Source organism: Helicoverpa armigera, chromosome 13, assembly GCF_030705265.1.
Source record: "Helicoverpa armigera isolate CAAS_96S chromosome 13, ASM3070526v1, whole genome shotgun sequence".
NCBI lineage: Eukaryota > Metazoa > Arthropoda > Insecta > Lepidoptera > Noctuidae > Helicoverpa > Helicoverpa armigera.
Genome location: NC_087132.1, coordinates 6,205,078 through 6,231,572, shown reverse-complemented (window position 1 = coordinate 6,231,572; position 26,495 = coordinate 6,205,078). Strand labels below are relative to the sequence as shown.

Sequence of the window (26,495 nt, the reverse complement as noted above, 5' to 3'; positions counted from 1 at the left end):
TGGCGTCAGCAACCGTGTAACGATATCCACCGATATCCACTTCATGCGATACAGAATACCAATGTTTTGAACTTATCGGTTGAAATCAAAGTTCCGATGACAACTGAGGCCAGTTGACATCTGAGAATTCGAAAGTTAGCGAATAAGCCAGCAGTAGCCTTATTCGCTAACTCCACTGACAGCTCGCAGATATCATCAATTGGTAAAGTGTACATCAGTAAATTGTCAAACAGCTATTTTCTTATTCGCTAACGCCAGTTACCAAATGAGATGACGTCATCAGCATCGACACAGGCTGATATCCACCATGACTCATTTTGACAGCGGTTTCTGTATCGATAAACGTTATATTGCGATTCCGTAAGCCCAGTGGACATCAAATTGATAGCCAATGTCATTTTTTGAAATACACTACAAATAGCAGTGTTTTATGCCTCATCACTGGGATGTCTATACTATATTGTTGCATCAGACATATTAGATTTCTCTAATTTTGCGATTCCAATAGAAATACAAACCCTGAGTCGTTTCCTTTATTTTTTGATAGTGTTATTTTTATTTGTATTATTTTTATTTGTTTTATCTTTCTTTGTGTGGAATAAAAATTTCGCGTGTATTTTTGCTGGCATTTGTGGAATAAGAGACAAAACGAAGTTTATCCAGATTCCAGAAACGTCGTATGCGAGATTGCAATAATTCTCTGGATTTACGGGAGAAGGAATTCATGGCAAATTTCCGTATCAACAAATCAAGGTTTCAGCGAGTTTCAGCAGAGTTAGGTCCGTTTCTGCAACGTGCTCAACAAAACACTGCTGTTGCAATTGAGCTAAAAGTAAGAATTTATAACGTAAAAAGTTAAATAAATACCAATATTACATAATTTGATGTTACTAATTTGCAGCATGTCTCAACCTTCATTTAGTAAGTGAGGTAACCGATGCTCTCAATGTATGGGATGTACTCAAGTACGTAAAGTTACCTTCCTGTAGTGTATCAATTTTTGTTTTGCATGCAAAACATAGGAATCTACGTATCAAAATATTGTTTACGTTGTTAAATTTATAATAACTACAATACTCACAATATTCTCAGTTAAAATATTGTTCAACCACACGGAATTTTAGACACCAAGTTCAGACACAATAGAAAACAAATACTGAATTTTACCGCCACAGATTGTTTTTAAATATATAACACGCTGAAAATAAAGCGTTCTCTCAAACGTAGTAATGTAATGCTAATAGGGTATTTCCTACTTAGCAGTATAATAGTCGATAAAAAAATAGAGTTGTCAAGTTGTCATCGTAGTTTTGGCGTCAGCAACCGTGTAACGATATCCACTTCATGCGATACAGAATACCAATGTTTTGAACTTTTAGGTTGACATCAAAGTTCCGATGACAACTGAGGCCAGTTGACATCTGAGAATTCGAAAGTTAGCGAATAAGCCAGCTGTATCTGTTTACTGTTCCTTTTACTAATACATTATGTTACCTCTAAAATCTCGAGTAGCAATGTACCGCAGATGTTAACATTCGAATAGCAATTTCACACATATAGCCACTGATTTCGATAATGCCCCCTATGTAATATTTAATTACTTATTTTTTATCTATATTTTGAGTTACATTTCTTTTGCGCCGGGCCTGGGTTTTTTTCTCATACTTCATGAGCATTGTCCTTTGGTACAGACATAGTTTCAAACTTGAGAAAGGACATAGGATAGTTTTTATTACAAAAAAAAAAAAAATAATAATTATTCCGGACATTTTGGTCAAATCAAAAATCTGCTGGTAGTCACTATTCCACGCGAACGAAGTTGCGGGCAAAAGCTAGTAGAAAATAAAGCAGACTCCCTCGATGAATTATTAGGCCCCACCTCGCTACAAACTGTAATATATTTTCAAATTGGATCCAGTAATTTCTTAAACAAATAAAACGTAACGATATCACTATATGAACAAAAATGTATCAGTTAGTATCTAAGTTTTTAATTTTTCTTGCATTGGCTTGCTGTGTAGAAGGTCTTGCACCTCACACCTATTAAGATCTATTACGTACTTTCACACATTATTTGTGCGGCTTGCTCTAAGCTGCTGAAATCATTATAAGCTTTCACCGATGCCTGGTATTTTAATTTGCTCTTATTACGGTGTATTTTAGTAGATTAATTAAAATGAGTCAGGGATCTAAAGATAAGCGGGTAAGCGACTAGGAATCCTGATTCAAGAATGTAGCCGTGACTTATTTCAATCACAATTTCTTGCACTGTATTCTTTGCGGATTTAGCGCCTAGCGGATGATGATAAGATTACAACAGCGGCAACACTGAAACTGTCACTATCTGTCAAGAGTAGTCAAGGGGTGCCGAAAAAAGGTTTTTTCCTATTTCAATCAAATAAGCTATCAAATATCCAAGTAAGTTATTAATATTGTTTTGATATAATTAAAATATTGTGCGTTAATTTCAATTAACTAGCTGTTTTTTTGCTTGCATGTAATTTTTTGTTTTCTATCAAAATTATTACATAATCCAGGATTGTTTTCATTATACAGATGATTTTTATTAAATTACTCCATGTATTTTCAATATGTGACTCTTAGACAATTTCCTTGCTGGGTGTTGTGATGTTGTCTGTCTATAAATAATGTTGTCTATCAGTTGTACAATTCAGTTATAGGTTATAAAATAGGTAGATGTATTAGCAGGGGTGGTCACAGGGTTGGTTGAGTGGTGACCCGAGGTCAATATCTGACCTCTACCTAAATGGGCTTGTAATGGAAACTTCATTACTGATCAGATTTAATCACCCAAATTTCACCTATTACAAAATATTCATGTTTGATATATATTTTTAAGGTCTAATTTTAATAATTTACAGAATGGCTTTGGCATTCCGTGTTGGTTTGAGGAGCTTGGCTAGGAAGCTGCAAGTCCGTAGCTATGCTGATGCTCCCTCAGGTGAAGAAATGGCCCTCACATTTGCAGCTGGCAACAAGGTTAAACTTCCCTTAAAATCTTTGATCATTTAAAGAACTTGATAAAATTGTTGTAATGTTCATTATTCAAGTTCAGCCATGTATACCAGGAATTGTTATGTAGTTTTTGTTGACATTGGCATAGGTTAAGGTTGAATGTTCATTCACATTTTTAATTTCACAAGAAGTGCACTAATTCAATTTTGTTCAATCTCCTAACAAGATTATAAATATTATTTACCTATTCTGTTTTGTTTTACAAGCTGGTAGTTTTAAAAATGTTTTATTGCATTAATAATGCACTGATAATAATTCCAGGTAACATTATGACCAATTTGAAGATTATGTATATTAATTGAATTCATTATCTACAGGTTTTCTATGACAAAAAAGTTGTCAAGCAAGTTGATGTCCCCTCCATGAGTGGAGCCTTCGGTATCCTGCCCAAACATGTCCCCACACTTGGTAAGACCTAACAATAATTAATTTAACCTATTATATGCCAACACTTATAAGACAATAAAAAATTATTGTCTCTCTGTATATCTGCTTACTAGGTACATAAAAATAGTTCTTATATCCACGCAATCATATACAGGGTGTGTCGTTCACAATCCATATACTTTATGATATTCTATGGCGAATTGTAAAAGAAATTACCTAATCCACTCAGTGGTTTAGCCACAGGAGTCATTTCTCGTTTTTATAATTTACAACATCAGTTTAAAGCAGAGATAAAGTTAGGAGTACCTATCAAATGTTTTGATCAGTTGACAGCTGTCAGTTTGTTATGACTGACTTTTATGTGGTGTTCTAATTTTCGTAAATTTTTACCCTATTTACTTTGTTTTAATTATTTTTTTACATATTTTTATTTTTTCTTTATGTTAATCGACATATATTTACCAGTATATTAACGCATGTCATTTAATGTGATTGTGAACGGCATACCTGATACAATAAGCTATAAAAGTTTATTTTAATTTGACCAACCGAGACAACAAGGTTCCCGAAATATTTTTTTATAGTGTCAATGTAGTGAAAAAAAAAACTGATTTGCAGTAGACTATTCTGTACAATTAAATCTCAACCTGTTTTTTTTTTCGATTTTCAAAAGTTTAGATGGTGCCTGACATGGAATGACTGTCTATCTGACCTTCTCAACCTAGTTACTCAGATATTGTCCAAGCTGATTGATCCATTTTAATAACTTATTTATATATTTTAATAGCTTATTTGGAACTAGTTATTCCTAATGTTAAAAGCTGGATCCAGATTGATGGGCATAGTTGATAGGGTAAAGAAGGGATAGATGCCCCACTTTTTGAAATATGCTTATAATTTAATAAATATTGGTTCTACATTAATAACACCTTTGAATGTAACTAGTTTAATCCTTTATGTTTATTTGTGATTTGTCTTTTTGGACCTATATACTACACGTTTTGCAGATTTTAGCTTTTTGTAGACCTCATATTAACATGGCTATACATGACTTATTACATAATATAATGTTGAATATTGACAAAAAAACACCAGTTTGTGCAATATATACTGACATGACTAAAGCCTTTGACTACGTTAAACATGACATTCTCCTACAGAAACTTGATAGGTACGGTATAAGAGGTAACGTGTTAAAACTTATTGAATCTTACCTAAGCAATCGTAAACAGCAAACAGAAATCACTAGGATATGTTCCAAAAGTAAAATACAATGCAAATCTTTAAATACAAAAAATATCTTTCGGAAGGCAGGGAAGTCAAATTCGGCGTTCCGCAAGGTACTGTTATCGGACCTTTAATGTTTTTGCTATATATAAATGATTTGCCTAGAAGAATTCAACAACCTATGGTATTATTTGCCAACGACAGCACAGCTATAGTCAACTGTACAAATAAAGCGGAATATGAAACCAATATTAACGGCACTATAAAAAATATAATAAATTGGCTATCAAAAAACAACTTAATTATTAATTTGAATAAAACTAAAGTAATGCATTTTTACCAGCGTTTACGTCCTGACGCTTTGACTATCTCATATAATGGACATAGTATAGAGAATACAGATATAGCAAAATTTTTTGGTATAATTATTGACAGTCAACTTTCATGGTAACCACAGGCCGAGGAGATTTGCAAGAAATTATGTAAATCCGCATACATCTTATATAATTTGACAAAAAAAGTTAACACTGATACAATTCTTATTGCTTATCACGGTCTGGTTGTTTCAGTTTTAAGATATGGAGTTGTTTTTTGGGGTAATTGTAGTGAGAGAGAAAGGATTTTCAGAGCCCAAAAATATTGTCTTAGATCAATGACTGGAATAAATTCAACAGACAGCTGTGTCCCTATGTTTAAGTCTCTCAATTTACTTACTTTTCCATCAATCTACATCTTAGAAATGGCATTGTTTGTAAAGGGTAATATGAGTTTGTTTTGTTCAAGGATAGATCACTCGACAAGACCGACATTAATAAGATCCCAATATAAAAATCTTTTATATACAGGTAAATTTAAAACAGCACTGCTAAAAAAGAGTATAATGCATATGGGTCCAGTGGTATACAATAAAATACCTGACAGTATAAAAAACTGTACATTAGAATTATTTAAAAAGAAACTAAAAAAAATGCTGGTTGAAAAATGTTATTATACAATAGATGATTTTTTGAACGACGAATGTATATGATTATTTATAAAAAAATAATTTCTTCATGACTCCCAATTTTACTATTTATATTAGTCATGTTTTTTTATTTTAATCTTACCATCGTTTTTGTTTTTTTATTTGTATTATTTTATTATTGACATTGTACCATCGTTTTTGTTTTTTATTGTATTATTTTATTATTGACATCGTATTTCTTAACTATATATTGAACTTTTGAACTATACATTGCAATTTTACAACAATATTTTAACAAAATTTGATTTAAGACAAATAATTGCATTTTTTTTAAATTATATTTTATAAAATTTTGCATGCCTCATGGTAGAATGTACTGGACTCTACTTTCACTTAACACCATATTTTTGTACCTACATTCATAGCAAATAAATAATTTCATTTCATTTCTAAATTTTTGGGGATAGATGCCTACCCCTATGGATAGTTGCCCCACCTTGAAAATACTAGCGAGGATAGATGCCTACGGTGCGGGATAGATGCCTACGGTGCGGGATAGATGCCCTTCATACTGTTTAAGTATATTATATTAATAAAATTTATATATTTTTTGGCTTTAATTTATTTGAAATGAAAAGTATTTTGCAGTTTTTAAAATCTTTTTATATTAGCCTAGTGGGTAAAGGACCAACCTCTCAAGTATGAGGGCGCGGGTTCGATCCCAGGTCAGGCAAGTACCAATGCAACTTTTCTAAGTTTGTATGTACTTTCTAAGTATATCTTAGACACCATTGACTGTGTTTCGGATGGCACGTTAAACTGTAGGTCCCGGCTGTCATTGAACATCCTTGGCAGTCGTTACGGGTAGTCAGAAGCCAGTAAGTCTGACACCAGTCTAACCAAGGGGTATCGGGTTGCCCGGGTAACTGGGTTGAGGAGGTCAGATAGGCAGTCGCTTCTTGTAAAGCACTGGTACTCATCTGAATCCGGTTAGACTGGAAGCCGACCCCAACATGATTGGGAAAAGGCTCGGTGGATGATGATGATATATTCATTATCAGATTAATTAAAATTAACACAATAAAATTCTAAAAGTATTTGTTCAACAAAAATAATGTATTTTATATTTTAAACCCTTATTATAAAATATTAATTATTTAGTTTCAACATGCAACATCATTCTTTCTTAAAAACTAAAATAACACAATATACTTAGCATCATAATATTTAACCGGACAGTGCTTTTCACCAAGTTTTCTACATCTCGAGCAAAAGTTTCTGAAAAAGTGTACAGGTTTCATGTAACCAGCACTGACACATTACACATTGAATCCAGTCGGATTTAGACTTTGTTTGTATTATATGTTTTATAGTTTTCAAAGCATTCTATGCAGTTATTTTTATTTGTATCTTTAGGCTCATCCTCTCCATCTCTTTTAGTCTTCTTCACCGACAAACCTTTAGTTTTCTATTCCTTAACTTTGTTCTTAGGTGAATTGTCTTCATCTTCACTGTTTGAACTCATTTGTAATCAATAAAAAGTGTAAATACTTATACATAATAAACACATGAAAAATATATATTCAAAGCACTTATAATACATTCAGGGTAAACGTGGTGTATGGAGGGATAGATGCCCCTAGGGGCACCTATACCGTAAAAAATCAGGGCAACTATCCTTTTTGACAGGGTTAGATGCCCTAGTATTTTTTTTAATAAATAAATACAATAGAGCAACTATTTACATCAAAATGTATACTTCATGAAACAATATACATACGTAATAAAAAATTTGATGGAATTAATATCTACTTATAAAGTTATACAACAGCAAATACTCACCTTTAAAAATTTTACGCTCGCTGTAAGTTCGCCGCGGAGATGAATTCACACACGAGCGAAACGCGACCTCACCCTTCGATAGCGCGTGGCTAATTTAGGTGCGGGGTGCTTGTGGCTTCTAGTTAAACGGTTGTTTCTTAATCGCGAGCATGGGACGTAAGGTTTTTTAAAAATGGGGCATCTATCCCACTGCGGCATCTATCCCGCCTTTACCCTATGACCTTAAAAAAATGTAGGTTATGTACGTTTTGGACCTCCTATTGAATTTTGCTTGGATAATTATTTATACCACAAAAATATTAATTTTTTCAAGAACATTAACAGCATTTTTTTTTTCAATTTACGATTTTATTATTTTATTTCTTGGTTTCTAGCTGTCCTACGCCCCGGCGTTGTTGCTGTGACTGAAAATGACGGCAAGCTAACTAAGATCTTCGTATCATCTGGCACAGTCACTGTCAACGATGATTCTTCTGTTCAGGTATGTTAAATATGGATAATAAAAATAATCCGGCTTTGTTTAATAGGTTTCCTCGAAACAAGTCTGATATTTTATCTCAATTTATATAACTTTGTTCATATCTGTGTTCATTACAGGTCCTAGCCGAGGAAGCTCACCCCTTGGAAAGCTTAGACCGCAGCGCCGCACAGGAGGCCCTTAGCAAAGCCCAGTCTGAATTAAACTCTGCTGGTAATGAGAAGGTAAGGATTCCAATGATATTTACTTGATACCACTTCAGTTTCAGTACCAGTGTCTAAATAAAAGTGACAAGATGTCTTCCGCGGCATTGAATAGTTGTTTTGGCCTGCGTGAAGCTAACCTTTCTATTTATATAGTTACCAGTACGGATATTGAGCTCTCGGCGGAAGAGTGGGGATCGCTTTGCGCACTGTACACATAAGGCAATAAACCAATAAATCGCTTCTGGCTTCATAAGGCAATAAATCACGCAGGTGAAGGCCAGGGCTCAATATCCGTGCCGATAACTATACATAATGTACATCTATCTAATAATGTATAAGATAACTGCTTCCCGCAGTTTTATCAACCTCCCGAAAGATCTTACATTACCCGGAAAAAAATTTTATCCAAATTAGTCCATCCGCTTTTGCGTGGAAGCGAAGCAAACTTCCTTTCGCTTTTAATGCCCACGTGTACGCTCATCGGTCAATGGATATAGTTAAGCTTGTATACCACTAAAATAAGGGATTATTCTCAGAAAATCTATTATGATATTGCAGGCCAAGGCTGAGGCTGCTATCGCCGTGGAGGTCGCCGAAGAGATCCTCAAGGCGGCGTCAGGTTAATGATGTTCACTCAGCGCTGCCACCGAACAGTTAGTGATAAAACAACTATTTAATATTTACGTTTCTGTATAAATAAACACCGTCTCCAGTAGAACAACTATGTATTTTATTTATTACTCATATTTATAATTTAAGTATTATTGAGGGACATACAAATAAAACACCATTATGTAGTTGACATTTGAGTAGTTTATTTAACACAAATCAAACACTTTGGTACAGTTAGTTAGCTGTGGTTATCGATGTCGTATCGCCGTAATAAAAATTATTAAACTTACTCTCAAGTAGCCGCAAACCAAACGCACAACGACAAAAGCGAAAATATCATAAACAATTAACCCCTCTGCTGCCAATACAATTAAGATTATGGTACAAATTTTAATTGATTATTTATCATATAATTTTGAATAAATTTCATTTATTTGTTCACATTTCAATTTAACTATATTCTTTTCTTTAAATCGAATTCTAATTGGAAGGTTAAGAGAAGATTCTGTTGCTAGGAAGTCGCGAAAACCTAACTACAAGCCTACTATGCGAAGCTTACACCACAATACACAACATATAATGGGAAACACCTAGAAAATGACACTCGAGTGTCTTACACCTAGTCATCTGCGTAAATATAGAAGGATAAAAATTACGATTATGATTATTAAAAATGCACCTTACTGTACTAGATTAATATTTTAAAAGATTATTTTAAATTCCATGTCAGCAGTGTCTGTTATATTTTCGATGGTGATGTATACTGAGTAATTCCTTGCTGTTTATATAGGTAACTGTTAAATATTATTATTATGGTACGCTTCCTGTGTCTTATTTAATTGCGTTTCGAAGAATAGTCTAATCGATTAATTTTACATAATTATAATGCGTAACGTGTGTTACTAACTAGCTACGGATTATATAGTACTTTGTTTAAAAGTTGATTAATTACTAATAAAGAAATTTATATCTAAACTTATCCTAGGTAGTATATGCATAAATGCGAAAATCAAAACCAACATGTTTGACACAAATAGGACGTGTGGCAATAACGAAAATGACAAAGAGAATAATTAAAACCAATAACGTTAAAGGAAGCATCGAAACAACCGTGTGGTTGTGGTTACCTAATATTGCCATCCTAAGAGTATAAATAAAGTTTACGTCGACATTATTCCATGTAAAAATTAAAAATGGGATAAAAATACAAAATATCACATACATTATTACATGTTGAGCTTAATTTAAATTTAATCCGAAACACCCCAAAACCAGATGCATTATCACTGAAGCTGTCTTTAAATTAAGCTAAACAAATAAGGTTAACTATAATTAAAATTATAGAAAATTCTGTAGTAAATATATCAAAGTTGGGCACGTTAGATGAACGTACATTTCATAGGTACTAATGTTTTGGACAGGATATTAACGCGTCACCTATCTATTTAAGCAAATATATCAATTTGAGATAACTACCACAACCATAATTTTCTGCTTTTATATGGTAAATACTACAGTGACGCATCATAGGTTACTCTATTCTGGAAAGGTAGATTCTAATTTGTACATAACCCAACTTTGCAAGTTTACTACACGTTGATAATCAAAAAAAATTTAAAAACTAAATTGAAAATGTCCAGCCAACTAAGTTGGGGTAAATAATTTAAAAGTAAGTAAATAGCAACTCAAAAATGCGACACACAAATGAAACTGTAAAAGAGAGAAGATTTGGCACAAGTATCACCATCTTGCTGAATGCTAGACCAAATCATAGAGCCAAGGTGCAATTGAAAAGTATACTAATTAAAATGTATTTGCGGAAGCCTGCGAGCGGTACATCAGCAAGATGGTAATGGTCCACTAAATGAATTTATAAATGTGCGTGTGTCGCTGAGCTGGGACACTTGTCCAGTTTACAGGTTACACTGCCACAGTATCGTAGGCTGTGAGTCCCCGCCCGTGGACTGCTTGCTGGGGGATTGGGGTGGCTGCTTCTGGTCTGAAAACACAGTCCCTACTATTAATTACATATATATAATTATATATGCATAATTTTTACTAAATCTGGCGATCAAATCGACGGGTAATTTTCTCGTTCGGGAAGCGAAAGGGATGTGCCTTATAAAATTGTTTTTCATTCAATCTTTAAGCATCAAAGAAAACCATAGCACTGCTAAACAGCAAAAATGAATGCTAGATGAAGAATTTGTTTATTTAGGGAACACCAATATAATATGTCCGCACGCTTGGCATCTATTGTATAGTGCTTTATAATACAGCTAATATATAGGTACCTATGTATGTATAGCTAAAGAAAAAAATTGTTGGAGGAACTATTTTAACGATAATTAAGCAACTAATCCATCACGCGCGGACTAAAAAAGAACAAGTGCCAGGGTTCTGTTCTATTTAATATTGGGTTTTAATATCATAGTATAAAGTAACGGGTATAGTTGGTATGTACATTTCATGCGTTTGTTACCGGCAACGCAATGATCACAAAATAAAATCAAACTAGCCGAGGTTTAAATAACTTGCCTTACCATTCTTGGAGCAAAAAATAACATATTAGTGCACATTGGTTGAGTATGTTAGCCACAAAAAGGTTAATTACGAAACAAAAATATCAGGCAGTAAATAAGGTATATTCGGTTAAAAATGGTCATTTTCACATACTTTGACTTACTGTTTCCTGTAGATGGATGCAGAACATAACACATGCTTAATAACGAGCATAGACTAGTACAAAATGCTTTATTAGGTAATTTATCTATCACGTCACAATGTACTCGTGCTAGCGCACACACAAGGATCCGGCTCATGTATTAGTTTCGTGTGTTCAATAGTGTGGAAGTTGTTTGACAGTGTTCTATATTATTTAAAAAAGGGGTTCTTATTTTATCTGTCTTGATTTATGGCTTCTAAAGACTACTTAATTATGATTTTTATTAGTTGTTCAGTTAAGGATTTTCAATAGTTTATATATAGTTCTGTCTGTGCTGTACAAATATATAATTGGATTTTGTTTTGTGAGACAGTGTGAACACAAAAAGTGTCTGTTATAGGGTACAGTGGGCAAGGCCTATCAAACTGACCTGTCAATGAGTTTCCTCATTTCCTCGCTGTGCAAACCGTCCTTGGCAGTGTGGGCCCTTACTGCAACAACACACAAGTCACGACGCGCTCTATACTAGCCACGACACCTGGAGCCGCCTTCTACCGACATCTCGAACAATAACCACATAACCAGCCAGAGAGCTCTTTCCACTAAGTTTAGCTAAGTAAGTACAAATACGAGCGATATGTCAATAAGTGGTTATTGTTCGCTCATGTCTATCTCCAAAACACGTACTAAATATCTACAGAATCATTTCAAATAGAGTGAATTAGTTAACACAATCACGTCTAAGCACATAAAATAGAAACTTGATTCAAAGAAATTTAACTTTGTATATTTCCCGTCTTGAATCTTGCACTTGTCTAAATTAAACGAAGCTAGTGTAAATAAATTGTGATTAAAATAATTTAATTTTGACAAGTGCTGAAACGAAACAACAGTAAAAAGTAGATAATTTTGAAAAATAAAGATAGTTAAGCCAATTACAAGAACTCTAATCTTGAAGCTTGAAATTCAATTTGTTATTACTGATACAAATGTTGCATGCTGTCAGTCACAATAATTAGAAACATAAAGGAATCAAATAACTTGATTCAAAAGTTTTACCGTCTTCTGTTCAGGTGACACCCACGTGTGCATAAACCAATTCAACAATCAATTTCATTTCATCAACTAGAGATTTTTCTTAAAATTAGGGTGGTTCGAAACTGTATAAGAATACCAAAATGTAATTTGAACCATACTTTTTTGTTTTGCTTACAAGTTGTGCTGGGTATTAATTTAAGTTAGACATTTATTGAAATCGATTGAAATAAATAAATCTAAAGTAACTAAAAATCCTTGTATAATATTCCATTAAAATTATTACTCAGCAAAACCTTATAATATGTAATACAATATGATAATATTTTTCAATATGAAGCAGCACATACTATTTAAAAGCGTTTTCACAAAAAAGTATGATTCGTCGTAGTTTATAGCATCAGGCAATGAAAATTGTGTCCCTGTCAGAAGATGAATTTCCTAATGGGATTGGACGGATACATGGATATTTTTTTAATGTAAGTATTTATATATTTGGGTGGTATTATCATTGGGGTGCTTTGGTGGTTGTTAGTTGTTACGTACCGGGATAGTTGCGGGGCTGGTCGCATTCGGCTTCGGAGATTTCGTTGGAGTCCTTGCTTTCATTGAATGAGGAGGAGCAGTTGTTGTCGTTGTTCGCGTTGCGGGGAGGGGGTGGGGGAGGCTCGGGGGATCCGCCACATTTGCGAGTTCCTGCACAGTGAGTAAGCGAATCACGGAAGGATTCTTGTCATGCAGTTTGTAGAACTTTTGGAGCTACAATCAGCTCTCCCACATGTCGTCGTAATGCAAAATGTAGCACAGCATAGTTATCTCATAAATTACCTTCTATAGAAAATATTTCAGGGCTACCATTGTTTGCGGAAAAAAGAGTATACTTTAGACTAATACATAGGTACCAATTTGGAACTCTAAACTTTAGAGTATTAGTATCGAAGTATGTGTGGTGACTTTTTCGTATAGTTCAGTAATTGTTTAAATATGTTACACAAGGCTTATTCTCAAGAAGACCAAATACACTTGATACACAATTACTTTGGTAACTGTATTATAAACTCACCAATGCTGGGTCGGGAGCCGTAGTGGTCGGAGTAGGGAGTGCCGTAGGCGCCGGTGTATTGCTCGTCTTCGGGGGCGCAGCACGCGGGCTCGTCGTACTCGGGGCCGCAGGCATACATGGGGCGGGAATAGCGGGCACGCTGGTCGCATAAAACCAATTAAGTTTAGAAAAGGTTTAAAATAAAGAAGCTTGTTTTGTAGTAGGGTGCAAAAAGCTATGTTAATCTTAAACGTTTCTTGTCCAGTCATTTTTTATTAAATTTATATTATCTCACACAAACAGTTACTCTTTTATTAAAATCAAGATATTTTCGACTTATCTTGGATCCTTTGTGTTTATTAATAAGGGAGTTAGAGAAAAGGGCAGATCCACATATAATTCACATAAAAGCTGTGAAATGGAAATTAAGAAGGCAGTATTGCACGGTAAGGAGTCTTACGTATTGGTCTTCTTCAGCGCAGGTGGCCGGGTCGTCGTATTCGGGGGCGGTCGAGTAGATGGCGCTCTGTCCTCCCTGAGAGTTCTTGCGGGCATAACGGCTGTTGGCACGGGGCTGCCAACGATAATTATATTTAAATATTTGCTATACTCATCTGCACAAGTCTAGTAGTAGTCTAAAAAAAATGCGGAATTAAAACTTAACAAATACAGCTCAATCACTTAACATGAATTTGAACAACGTGCGTAAAATTGGACTTCGATATATTATGTATTTTTTTTACTTTTTTATTTGACCTGATTTGACCTGACATGATTGATGATATATTCGATAAATTATATCTTCTGCACGAGAAGAGTCTACTTGAATTAAAATGTTTAGCTAATTCATTTCTTGGTAATATAACTGTAAGTAAGTAGAAATTTTGTACGTACCATGCTCTGAGATCCGGCGCGGGAGTGAGCGGGGTGGTGGGGATGAGGATGCGCGAGAGTGCCAGCGTGAGCGGGATGGTGGTGGGGGAACGCCAGCGCCTTGCTCGGGTCCATCTCCTCGCGGAAGCCTAGCAGGTGGAACGTCGCGTAGGGGCAGATTTCGTCTTCCATGCCTGTTGTCAAATAGAAATTAAGTTGGCTTTTGTTTTCTTTTTTGTTCACAGAGTAGTAAACTCATTTTTCTTTCATTTGCCCCTTTCCGCTTACATTAGTAGGTAAGTAGCTACTTATGGGGTCTAGTTGCCCAATAGCGTTGGGGGATCACTGGGCCTATAGGGTATGTGTATACCTCTTCTTAAGGTGTGCTTTTGCGATAGTTATAATTTCCATATAGAATTTAAGTTATAGCAATTAAGGTGATTTGGAAGTACCTAATAATATATTATTTCACACGCAAGTTTAAACCAAAATTGGGTAAAAATGGGTTGCCTTATTGTTTACTACTCTGTGATTTTACAGGATTAGTAAAGTGTTATCATTCGTTGCTGCAATCCCTTATTGCTGGAAGTCCATGCTAAAATGTGTATTAAGAAATTCACACTCAACAAACTCTGTAGTACATACCTAAGTAGATTAACAATACATTAATGTGTATTCGTGTATCATATATATCAGTAGAAAATTGTGTATTGTAGCTGCTTATGTTGTTTTAGTTTATGTAGTTAATATAAACTTTCACTATCAGAAAATTATCTACATTTGTTAAAAGCAAATAAAAATAACTGGGGTTAGAAAAGTGCAAACCAAAAATAAAATAAATATGAACAAGACAATCCATCATGCAAACGCAAATAATATAAAATACAAGTAATTATCCCATACTCACTCATTTGATGTTATTAGTAGTTCATTCTGATAAATATCTCACGATTTTCATTCACTTTGAAACCAGGTTACAAAACGGTCAAATTTTATACAATTGTTTTGACCATTTTTTTGGATGTATACTATAGTAGTGAGCACACAAATAAAGCGACGTTTTCATTTCTTGGAAGTAATTTACTGCAGATTATAATAATCAATCCATGCTTTGTTTTGCTATTTGGAAATTGAATTTTGACATTACCTATATAAATTATGTCAAATTTCACTGTCTAATCGCAAAACAAAGGATGGATCTCTTATTGTAATCTGCAGTACCTAAATCTTTATTTCAAACAAGATTTTACTCTTTATTAATTTGACCCCCGCACTCAGAGACATCTACCTAGATTACTTAAGTCACTCCTTAGTGACGGCTAGTCAAAGAAATTCTTCACTAAGGAATGGCTCAAGTAACCATTAACCGTCGTACCACAAAAACTTTTAGAAGTCTGCTGAACACTTGTCTAAAAAAATGTTTTAAGTTTTTGTAGTAAGGCTGTAAATGTCTCTGAATGAAAACTTCATTATATAACTTAAAACTCGCGGGGCGGTGTCCAATATAGTGTAGTTCGTGTATTATTTGTATGCTCACACATCATGCAGTAAGCCCTGACCTGTGGAGGCGGTATCCCCGGAGCCGGCGCGGCGCAGTCTGGGGCGTCGCACCCGCTCGTAGTGGTGGCGGCGCGGGTCCCACGTCGAGTGCGCGCCCACTGAACCACACTAACGTTACGCATGCGCTAACAACCCGCTAACACGTCTCAATATTCTCTCACTCACTTTTGTATTGGTCAAAGTTTTGTCGGGCTGGAATTCAGCTGTATTTGTATTTTACCTTTGTAGCCGTCTCCAACATATGTAGTTGGGAAAAGGATGGCAGATGAAGGATACTAAAAGACCGGTTTATCTCCTTCAATGATTTTTTGCTCAGTAGAAAAAAAACGCAATCGCTTTAAATTATTGCTTTGTAGAAGAGAATTTACTCAAGGAGCAAGTCCTTCTTTCTTAGTGTTATTTAGCTTGTATTTTCAAACAGTCATAGAATGCAACGCAATGCCGCAAGTGAGTGAGATTATACTTGAGACGATACCACATAAATTGAGAGGAATAAAATAACGGTTCGTTAATCTGTCATAGCATATTTTTGTTATATAGGAACTCAGTTTTTAATAAAATTAATTTATCTTCTTGCATGTTAAACTACTACGACGAGATTAACAAAACGTCATGCTGAAAAAAATAAGTATGTAAATTTTTATGCAAAGCTAAAATTAAAATGGGGGTTTGAACTTCAATGGCGTGTAGCAAAAATATAATCTATAGTCTAAAACTTAAAAGCTGTTCCTTTGGTAACATAAGCTCCCCGTTACCACTAGGAAGGAATTTAAAGTGGACAACAAAAATATATAACATAGCTTTCACCTTACATCCACCAAGTGTCTAAAAGGAAAGAGAAAGAGAGATAAAGCATAGAGAGGAGAAGAGCATAAATCGTGCGAGCATAAAAAGAAGTGAAAGGTAGAATTGTTAATATAACTATTACCTCAACTGTACCTCGTCGAATCTCTTATTGTGGAGCAGCTATATTTTATTGATAGTGTATAGAAGTGTGCTTAATAAATGAAGAGTGTAAATCGATGAAAATCCGTGCCGATTCATCCGACGACATCCACAAGCCTGAGCATGTAACTACAAAGGCGTCTATCGAACGCTGGACCCTAGGTAAGTTCCCAATAAAAACTAATGTACAGTCTCGTACAGTCTCATACTCGTACAGTCTGACCGTTTTGGTGCAATTGCCAGTAGCTGTCGGTCAGATGAAACAACGTACAAAAACTGACAGCTTCAACGGAACAAAGTGTTCGGTACCCCTAATAGTTTGAATAACGTCAATTTTGGGTCTTGTGCAGTTGACAGTAGTGTGTACTCACTGATGACAGCCTGTCGCTTAACACGGTCGCAGGTATTGTAGTTGGAGCCGGGCACAGGAGGCAGCTTGCGGTTGGGCGGTGCGATGTAGCCGAGCTCGTCGCGAAGTCCGCCGCGCTTGTCCAGAGTGCCGCCGCCGCCGCCTAACGCCGCCTGAGATGCGTTGTACACTGCGTCGTCTGTATATAAGAGCTAGTAAGTGCCTTATAGTTTTTGTTTCTCTTTTATATGTAAGTACACTAATATCATAAAAACACGGGCTGCCGGAAAGAAATATCTCCGGGACGCGGGTGCAACCGCGTGGAACAGCTAGTGTTCTTATAAGCTAAGTCACCGATTAAAAGTGAGTTTTCATTATTTTTTTTGGTTAGGTATGTAGAGCAAATAATATTAAACCATGATTTAGGTAAATCAAAATACAAAATCAGAGAGAAAGATGAGTGTATGTTACAAAAAATATTATCTAAATTATTTGCTAGATGATTAGGTAATGATTAAGTAAAATGTAAAAGTTAAAAATTAATAATATGAAAATTCGAATTCGGGTAAAAAAATAAATAAAGCGGCGCGCCATGCCACTATACATACAATACATGTCCTTCTGACCTCGCAGGCGATGTGGGGTATTCCTGCGAGCTAAGGTCAGACAAATCACCACCACGCCTACGATGAACACGACGATCGTTGCCAAAATCGGTACCAAAACTTCAGGTTCTAGCCAAGCCTTGACCCAGGGGGGCAGTTCCTTATCAGTGCCAATGTTGCCAGGTAACGGAGCAATAGTTCCTACAATGGTAGAATAATTAGTTGTTTACCTTTGTGATGGTCCCTGGCGCCTCGTACCACGCAAACGACTACGATAGCAATGATGATGACAAGGATCGCGGCCACTACGGGCACGATAAGGTTAAGGTGCGACAGGATAATCTTGAGAGTCTGTTCCGTGGTAAGAGAGCCGCCGCCCACCTCGCGCGCGGGCGCTATCGTACCTGAAATGCAACCCCACGTTATAGCACCTACTCATGTCAGGATATTACAGTACAATTAAAAGGTGATGCATTTCAGGTACGAATTTGGTTTTTATGCAATTAAATGTTCATGAAGTAAAAAGGGTTAAATTCATTTATAAGTTTAACGCAACGATCAGTTCAAATTAAATGAGACTTCAAAACAGTTGTTAACTTACCGCCAGTCATGGTAAGAGTTGCAAATTCGTATTCAGCGACGTTAAATCCAGCATTGTTGTGGGCCGTGATCCTCAGAACATACCATGTAGCGGGTTCCAAATCTTCAATCGAAGAAAACAATGTTATAACCTTTTTATCAACATGCATGTAACCATGCAAAAATATGTTTTGAGGACATACCGAGTACGACGAAGTTTCCACCGGGTTTCACAGCGTTCGAAATTTGGTTCCATTCAGCAGCGCCCCTGATGGAAAAATAACGGTTTGTGTTAAGTTTGAATGGAGATGGATGGAGAGCGAGAAGACCTAAGAAAAGATGGATGGATTGCCTCAAAGATGACACGAATAAGTGTCCCTAAGACGAGTGACAGGGAAGAATGGAAGCCGGAGACATATTGCGCCGCTCTCAAATAATATTGGGCACAGGGCTGGAAGAAGCAAAAGTCAGTACCTATCAGCATTTCTGTAAACATATTTACGACTATAATCGACTCACTTCTTCTTGTTTTCAACGACGAAATGCGACATTGGGCAGCCGCCATCGAGCCATTGCTTGAGGTGCAGAGTGACGGAGGAGCTGCCTACTTCGATGAAGTCGGCGGCGCGGGGCACGGGGGGCTTGGAGCCGCGGGTGCGGGCGATCACCACGTCTGATGCCTCGCCGGTGCCGATGCTGTACAAAATTTAGACAAATACAGTAAGAAAACTCAATTGTTTGCGCAAAATTATCCTACTACCCGACTAATATTATAAATGTGAAAGTTTTTGAGAATGTATATTTGTTATTTTTCGCGTCAAACGGCTGGTAAATAGGCCAGCAAATAAGGGATACCTTGGATTAACACATAAGCTGTTTTTAATCAACACACCACGCGGGCGAAGCCGCGGGCCGAACAGGCGCGGGCCGAACAGACGCCGTTATAAATATATGAACAATAAGGGGAAGAAATTAACGTGACAGCAGCGTGGAAGCAGAAGAAAAGGACATTTTAGTCTACGTACCCATTGTAAGCCGTAACGTAGAGTTGATATCTAGATCCGCAGAACAAGTTTTCCAAAGTATACGTGTCAGTGGTGCTTGGAATCTGTAAAGGGAAAATTATTTTTAACTTTATGGTTCTACACAAATCCTTAGAAAAAAGAAAAGAGAGAAAAATATTAAAAAAATATTCTATTGTAAATACAAACAGCTACTTCAGTAAGCATCTTTTTCGCGTGCACGTGACGCAAATTTTTCTCCTACCTTGTTCTTTTGTTTTCTTATTCTACCATGTTTTTTGTGTTTTGTATGTATGTGTGCGTGTCCTACATCATAACCGCGAATAAATACTTTGACTTTTTATAAAATTAGTACCTGTACAGTTTCCCAATCTCCGAACTCTTGTTTGTAGTGGATGGTGTAACCGGCGGCGGGCGACTGGTCGACATCGACGGAAGGCTTCAGACGAAGAGTGAGAGATGACACGGACGACGATGCGATGCTCAGCTGAGGCGGGAAGGGGGGAGCTGGCGGGAAAATGTGAGTTTTACTACATTTTTGTTTATTACTAGACATAGTCTCGGGATCAATGATAAAGAAAGAGCCAATCAATTATGAAAATAGAAAAACTATGCCTCTTCTACGCCTTCCGTCTATGTCTAAACTAATAGCTTTACGCGCAACATCCGCGTCTAAAAAAAAATATTTACTTATATACATATAGCGCGACTTTCGGTTAAGCTAAGATGATTGTCCAAACTGCGCGTTTGTCTGACTGTTTATAAACCCAGCAAATAATTCGCTAGTGTGAAAACGAAGTGATTTTTAATGAAAATACCAGGAAAATGTCATAAAGTACAATCTAGAACATACCGAGAACAGAGAGCGTGTGCGTAACAGTGTCAGTTCCGAACTGGTTGTCGACATGGCAGGAGTATTCCCCGGCGTCTTCGCGAGCCACTCCGGCAATTTGCAGGGATCCTTCAGGCAGCTGTCGTACGCGCTCCGAAGCTTCCAGGGGGTGGCCTTTCACCTTCAAAATAGTACATCAATATTAGCTTTACGAAAATAAGGCGAGGTTGATATTTACAACTTTTTGAAACTCATGAACATGGAATATGTACACACACCAACTCATCAAGCTACTCCAATCTGTCAATTTTTTCCAATGCATATGGAACATTAAACCTTTTAGACAAGGTTGAAAATATATTAAAGATTTTTTCAGATTGTAGTACCTTGATGTGCAGGCTTTGTTCAGCTCTGACCAATAAATCTGGGCATATTTACTTATAGTTCAGGTTAATACCTTCCACAAAATGTTAGGAGGAGGAACACCAACGGCAAGGCATGGCAGTTTGACATCTTCCTTGTAGGTAGCGGTGAACGATTCATCGAATGAAGCGATCTTGGCGGGTACTAAAACAAAAATCAACGTTAATATGACTAATCTAATTAAAGTAAAACTACTACTAAACAAAGTAGGCTGAATCATCATCCTCCGAGCCTTTTTCCCAATCATGTTGGGGTCGGCTGAATATCAGCACTTATTGAAAGTCAAGTGTAGAAAAGGCAGCCAATAAAGCCCGCTCTTCCCTTTATCAGTTTCTATGTGTTTTGTCTGGGAAGAAGAAATGGTGGAACCAACCAACTCTTCAGCAACACATTTCTGTCAGTACGGTTTGAAGAACTTATGGATGGTAAGGACAACTTACCTTTGTCGCTTGGGCTGCACGATGCGGTGGCTGAGGGTTGTCCTTCACCAATAATGGTAGACGCGGTCACCCAGAAGTCGTAACGGCCGGCTTTCAGTTCAGTTGCAGAGTAGCTGGTTTGTGTAGCGGGTACCTTTGAAACAAGGATATTATTGTTAGATTTTATTTTCCATATTTTGGATTGTTGTCTGGTACTATGGAAAAGTTAATACGAACCTTGTTGGGGTGAGGTTCGGCGTTTTGTGCTTGAGTGTAGACGTTGTAGTGAGTGACAACACCGTTGGGTTGCGCGGGAGGCCTCCATGAAACTAGGATGGAATCTTGTCCCATAACTAGGGCCTTTACAGCGCGTGGTGCTTCCGGTACTGTTTGCAATAGACAACAAAAAGTATTGTTAAAATTCAGTGATAAATTTTCACCTTGACCATGTTCACATATCAAAGTACATAACATGGTTTAAGAAAGTTGTGTAAGATATTCTGAAAAAGACTTACCGTCTTGTTCAGTTTGGCAGTGAATAGGTGCAGATCGAACGCCATCGCCTCCATTGGTAGTCGCAAGCACTTCCATGGAATAGTTCGTGAATTTCTTAAGTCCGTGAAGAATGGTTTCGCTGCTGGCCGTAATCTTGGTGTCTTTGGACTTCTCGTCTAAAATAATTACGAAAATTTTTGATTGTGCCTTAAGAGACCTATAAATATTTTATATTTAAACTTGCCGGATACTTACCATACCAGGTTTCGCTGGGTCCGTAAATCACTTTGTAAGCCTTGATAAGTCCATTGGCAGCGGCAAGAGGGGGAGATACCCAGGACACGCGAATGGTTTGCGCAGTCAAAGTGGTGCAAAGAACGTCTTGGGGTGGGGCAGAGGGGGCGCCTTCCGCGGTGTATGCTCGCACTTCGCCAGATACCGGTCCTGATCCCATCTTGTTGAAAGCCTGAACCACAATCGCGTATTGGGTGTAAGTCCTGGAACCAGATTGGTCCATTAATACAATCATCGGTGACGATGTCAAAAAATGATTAATCTCTAGCTAGCTAAATGATCTTTATTACACTATGGATTGAATACTGGTACTCTTAATATACACAGGTCAGCACTTACTTTAAGTTCAGAATGTCCAAATGATGTTCTTTGCCAGATTCCTTAGAGATATCCACAGTCTCAAAGACGAAGGACTTGTTGCTTGAAGCGAGTTTGTAGCCAACATAGTATCTGAAAGTATTCATTTTTTTATTTAATCATAAGAATTTATGTTCTGCACGATAAAATGTTAATTTAAGTATGTATAATTTTTTGACGTACCCCTGGAGTTCACCATTCCAGTCCTGGGGTGGGGGAGGCTTCCATGTAACACGGAGGGTGTGCTTGTCAACAGCATCAACTTTGCAATCCTGAGGGGGACCAGTAGGGGCTTCTTCGGCGGTGATAATGGTGACAGTCTCAGATGGCTCGGAAGTTCCTAGTTCGTTTTCAGCAACGATCCTAATATGGTACGCGGTGGCTGGTCGTAAGCTGAACACTCCGGCTTCAGTCGCATCTCCAGGTACAAGAACCCTATAAAAATAATATGATTGCAATGAAAAAATGTCTATATGTTTTATGTCCTTCACAGTTAAGCAATTTATCTTCTTGATTACCTATCAATATCCTTTTCCCAGTTGCCCTTAGCGCGTTTGTATTCAATAAGGAACTTCTTGATTGGTGAGTTTCCATCGTAAGGAGCGGCCCAAGACAGTTGTACAGTTCTTCCAGATTTGTCCAAAACCTTCAAGCCATAGGGAGCTTCAGGAACCTCTGTGAAATAACACATTGCTTTGTAGTTTTTATTCTTCGATGGTGCAACAGTGACGGCTATATCCATAATTATTGGAAAATCTTTGTTACCTTGAATGATCATGTTAATGCTGGTATCATCAGATCCAAAAGCGTTAGTAGCGACACACGTGAAGAGAGCGCTGTCAGATCGTTCAGTTCTTCGAATGCTAAGGTCGGATACAACACCTCCGGGCAAAATTTCTTCGCGAATGGTGTAGCGGGGGTCAGATTTGGGCTCAAGACGTTTGTTGTTCATGTTCCAAATAATACCGATTGGCTGTAAACAATGAATGATGTTACATAAAGGTCCTGTTGTAGTAGTTCTTTATATGTTTTTGCATTTTTGAAAGGCTTACCTTTTCTCCCTTAGCTTGGCACTGCAGAACAGCTGGTTCAGATCGGCGGGCAGTTTGATTCCTCATTTTAATTTCGAATTGAGGAGGAGCTGTAATTTAGAACATACTTGTTATATTTCTGACCACGTTACGCACTTTTAGGTGTTGCAGTTATTTTAATTTAACTCACCCTGAACACTAATAAGAATAACGGCAGACAATCCTGATCCAATTCCATTCACAGCTTCGCATAAGTAATATCCCTCATTAGTCTTTTGGATGTTCGCAATGGTCAATGTTCCATCTTCAACTTTTACATTAGGGTTGTTTGGCTTAAGATCTTTGTAATCGCCGGGGGTATCGCCTAAAAGAATAGCACAAAACATGAATGCGAGGTTCAAATATTGTACCGCATATTAAATTACAATTATACAGCAATGATTCATACCTTCAGCCCTCTTCCATGTCACTTGAGGCTTAGGGAAACCATCGGCTTTACATTCAACTTTAGCATCAGAACCTTGGGCAAATGCCTTGTCAGTGGGCTCAATAATCCAACGGGGAGGAACTGAAATATCACCGATTTGTTATAGAACTTGTTCTGTCTGCTAGAAGAGATAGGGGCCAAACCAGATTTTTACTTTACATTTATTTTGAAATTAGTTTAAGTATTAATTCAAGAGCAGAGACAAAAATGGTACAAAAAGTATTTTTCTGACATTTAAGTTAACAAAAAAAAATGTAACTTGAATTTTAATTTTATAGGATGAAATTTTCTAATAAATGCTTTTGCTGTATGAGTAAAAGTCAAATAGGCTTGTAGAAATATTTGTTTTAATTGCCCATTTATTTTAACACATTAAAAAATTTCAACCTAAAACAAGGGGAATCTTTGTACAACTTAATTAATAACATATTTGAGTATAATGAAGTTTACTTATGAGTTGTGTTTTATTCGAAAATATTATAATAACTTATCGAGAAAATAAACTATCAATGTACTAAACATAGTTTTTTCATTATACTCAAATAAAGACTATATTTTCTGGTATAAAAGCTCCTATATAGACTTGTTATTATAACTTTAAGGTTTACTTATAAGCATGGTAATAAGTGTCTCCGCGAGTATAAAATATGTTTACATCAGCTTTAGGCGCCGCAATAGAAGCTTTTTACAGGAGTATAGTCCACAGCTTGCAAATAAAAAAGTTTAAAGCTTTTCTAACTACAAACCAAATAAAAGTAAATAGGATTTCAAAAACAAAACAGTAAATAAAAAGCATCACTTCACCATAAAACAAAGAAAGCATCGCGCAAACAATCTGATAAAATAATGTGAATGTATTTATTAAAGATAATATTAAAAAACACATTATTTTTAACAGACTTGCACACAGAGTTAAACAGCCAGCAAGCGTTAAATTCGTGGCAAATTATATGTAATGAAAATAATATAAAGGAAGGAACCCAAAGGAGCGGATGGCCAGGATTAAATAAAATGCAAGGGAAGGATGAAAGGGGAACGTCGATGATAGCCGCAGCCGGTTCCTATTAGAAGCATTGAAAACGACTGATCTGAGCCCTGTCTGAGATAGAGAATGTTATGCGTTTATAATCTAATCTCCTAAATATGTGACTAGCGTCAAATAAAGACATTTATGATTAAGTGAGAAGATTACATCACTCTGCCGATCATCGATATTTTGAATGACTTATTTTTTAAAGTAACGGAATATTTAAAGCATACAATACGGAATCTACGCAAAGCTGGTCCGTGCTAGGAATGAAGGGTACACAGATGAGTTCGTATACCATGGACTTCTAATGAGGTCGTATAGTTGGACATGCCAGCGGCATTGCGCGCAATACACGCATATGATCCGCTGTGTGACCAACTCGCCGGGTCGATCAGAAGCAATGAAGCTCTCTGTGCAATTTTAGTAGCCGTCACACCAGCTTTCTCCTTTAAAGGTTGCCCTTCAAAGTACCACTGAATATCGAGAGGTTGATCGCCCTCCGAGATCAAACATGTAACTTGACTGGCCTGCCCCGCAAACAGCGGGGACTCGAACGAGAATGGAACTATGCGAGGCAGTACTGGAAATAACCATAGATTTTTGGGTTAGATCAATTAGGATATCGTCGAGGCAGGCAATGTTAGCGAATAGTGAGAAAGGAGGTATAGAACGGTGACTGTGAATGAACTGTCCTTCCAAGTGCTATATTGTGATGTTAGTTCCCATATTAAGGACTCGGTTGCATCATATCATTATCTGATAAAGACGTGCCGTTGACGACGAGTGTCGCTGCATATTCTGCGCGGCCGGCCGCGTTCTGCACGATGCACGTGTAGTTCCCTTGATGATTTGCGCTGACGGAGTTGATGGTGAGGACGGAGGCACGAGGATTAAGAGACATCGTCGTAATATCTCGCTGAAGGGTCGAGTCTATAGTTTCACTGCTGAATGTCCAAGAGATGTCGAGAGGAAGATCTCCCTTGGTAGCGACACAATTGACTAAAGCTGTGTCACCTGGGTTGAATGGCACTTCACCGAAATTGAACGGCATTATCAACGGCGGAACTAGGACAGTAAAAAAATTATGGTACAGTGATAAATGTACAGGATAATAATGTCGAGGTTAATAGGACGGAAGCGTAAAAATTGTCACTTTTCGCACCCTTTACGACTAAATCGGTTGTATGCGATACGATGCCCGCAGCATTACTCGCAGTACAATTAAATAGCCCTGCGTGTGTTGCGTCGACGGACTCTATCGTCAATACACTACTCCTTCTGTCAGCGTTACTAACACGGACTCCGGGAATAGACTTGGCAGATTGGTTATTGACTGTCCAGTCAATAAGAACCGGTTGGTCTCCATGGGTTACTATACATTGAAGAGCAAAATAGTCTCCAAGAAAAGCCGGTTCAGGGCCAGCAATGAAAGGTGCAATCTTGGGAGGAACTGAAACAAAGTTTATCTAAATGATAAAATGATAAATCTACTGTATATGAGACTAACCGTAAACAACTAAGTCTGCCGAATGAGTGTTGCGGCCAGCGCGATTTTCTCCGATACATGTATAAGAACCGGCATGTTTTGCATCCACTGATTCTATTATTAGTAAACTACTTCGTTTGGAATTGTTCACAACATAGTTATTATTCCTTTGAGATATAAATTTTCCGTTAAACATCCAAGTTATTGTGAGTGG

At 36.9% G+C, this 26,495-nt stretch overlaps 2 protein-coding genes across 51 annotated transcripts in view; one reads left to right on the top strand and one right to left on the bottom strand.

Annotated features, from left to right (window-relative positions):
• Positions 1–2,259: 2,259 nt before the first annotated feature.
• LOC110376153 (ATP synthase subunit delta, mitochondrial) lies at positions 2,260–8,861 on the top strand. Its single transcript, XM_021334537.3, has 6 exons — positions 2,260–2,418; positions 2,883–3,000; positions 3,354–3,444; positions 7,831–7,937; positions 8,054–8,158; positions 8,699–8,861. The coding sequence occupies exons 2-6, from the start codon at positions 2,884–2,886 to the stop codon at positions 8,762–8,764; spliced, it is 486 nt and encodes a 161-aa protein (XP_021190212.1). The 5' UTR covers positions 2,260–2,418; position 2,883; the 3' UTR covers positions 8,765–8,861.
• Positions 8,862–8,930: 69 nt separating this feature from the next.
• The window catches only part of LOC110376151 (cell adhesion molecule Dscam1), a 56,554-nt gene continuing 38,989 nt past the window's right edge, over positions 8,931–26,495 (bottom strand). For 24 of the 50 annotated variants that reach the window (XM_064037506.1, XM_064037512.1, XM_064037504.1 and 21 more), the window contains 27 exons: positions 23,727–23,846; positions 23,469–23,642; positions 23,300–23,388; positions 23,013–23,220; positions 22,766–22,922; positions 22,431–22,682; positions 22,230–22,340; positions 21,852–22,093; positions 21,617–21,772; positions 21,339–21,487; positions 21,123–21,255; positions 20,717–20,826; positions 20,281–20,440; positions 19,783–19,934; positions 19,431–19,513; positions 18,925–19,101; positions 18,609–18,673; positions 18,428–18,529; positions 18,057–18,230; positions 17,244–17,420; positions 15,927–16,025; positions 14,389–14,561; positions 13,955–14,068; positions 13,516–13,654; positions 12,999–13,148; positions 11,848–11,908; positions 8,931–10,751 (listed from right to left, as the gene is read on the bottom strand). In XM_064037506.1, the coding sequence (XP_063893576.1) occupies positions 10,673–10,751; positions 11,848–11,908; positions 12,999–13,148; positions 13,516–13,654; positions 13,955–14,068; positions 14,389–14,561; positions 15,927–16,025; positions 17,244–17,420; positions 18,057–18,230; positions 18,428–18,529; positions 18,609–18,673; positions 18,925–19,101; positions 19,431–19,513; positions 19,783–19,934; positions 20,281–20,440; positions 20,717–20,826; positions 21,123–21,255; positions 21,339–21,487; positions 21,617–21,772; positions 21,852–22,093; positions 22,230–22,340; positions 22,431–22,682; positions 22,766–22,922; positions 23,013–23,220; positions 23,300–23,388; positions 23,469–23,642; positions 23,727–23,846 (3,806 nt within the window). In that variant the 3' untranslated portion in view covers positions 8,931–10,672. Of the gene's footprint in view, positions 10,752–11,428; positions 11,445–11,847; positions 11,909–12,998; positions 13,149–13,515; positions 13,655–13,954; positions 14,069–14,388; positions 14,562–15,926; positions 16,026–17,243; positions 17,421–17,829; positions 18,028–18,056; positions 18,231–18,427; positions 18,530–18,608; positions 18,674–18,924; positions 19,102–19,430; positions 19,514–19,782; positions 19,935–20,280; positions 20,441–20,716; positions 20,827–21,122; positions 21,256–21,338; positions 21,488–21,616; positions 21,773–21,851; positions 22,094–22,229; positions 22,341–22,430; positions 22,683–22,765; positions 22,923–23,012; positions 23,221–23,299; positions 23,389–23,468; positions 23,643–23,726; positions 23,847–25,566; positions 25,861–25,957; positions 26,246–26,495 lie in introns of all 50 variants that reach the window. The other 26 variants (XM_064037513.1, XM_064037475.1, XM_064037487.1 and 23 more) reach the window with 6 other exon arrangements.

What these genes read in the sequence shown, in the direction of transcription:
- LOC110376153 (XM_021334537.3), top strand. Translation starts at nt 2,884, where the DNA reads ATGGCTTTGGCATTCCGTGTTGGTTTGAGGAGCTTGGCTAGGAAGCTG. An exon ending in CAAACATGTCCCCACACTTG is followed by an intron (nt 3,445 to 7,830) that starts GTAAGACCTAAC and finishes CTTGGTTTCTAG; the next exon opens with CTGTCCTACGCCCCGGCGTT. An exon ending in ACGATGATTCTTCTGTTCAG is followed by an intron (nt 7,938 to 8,053) that starts GTATGTTAAATA and finishes TGTTCATTACAG; the next exon opens with GTCCTAGCCGAGGAAGCTCA.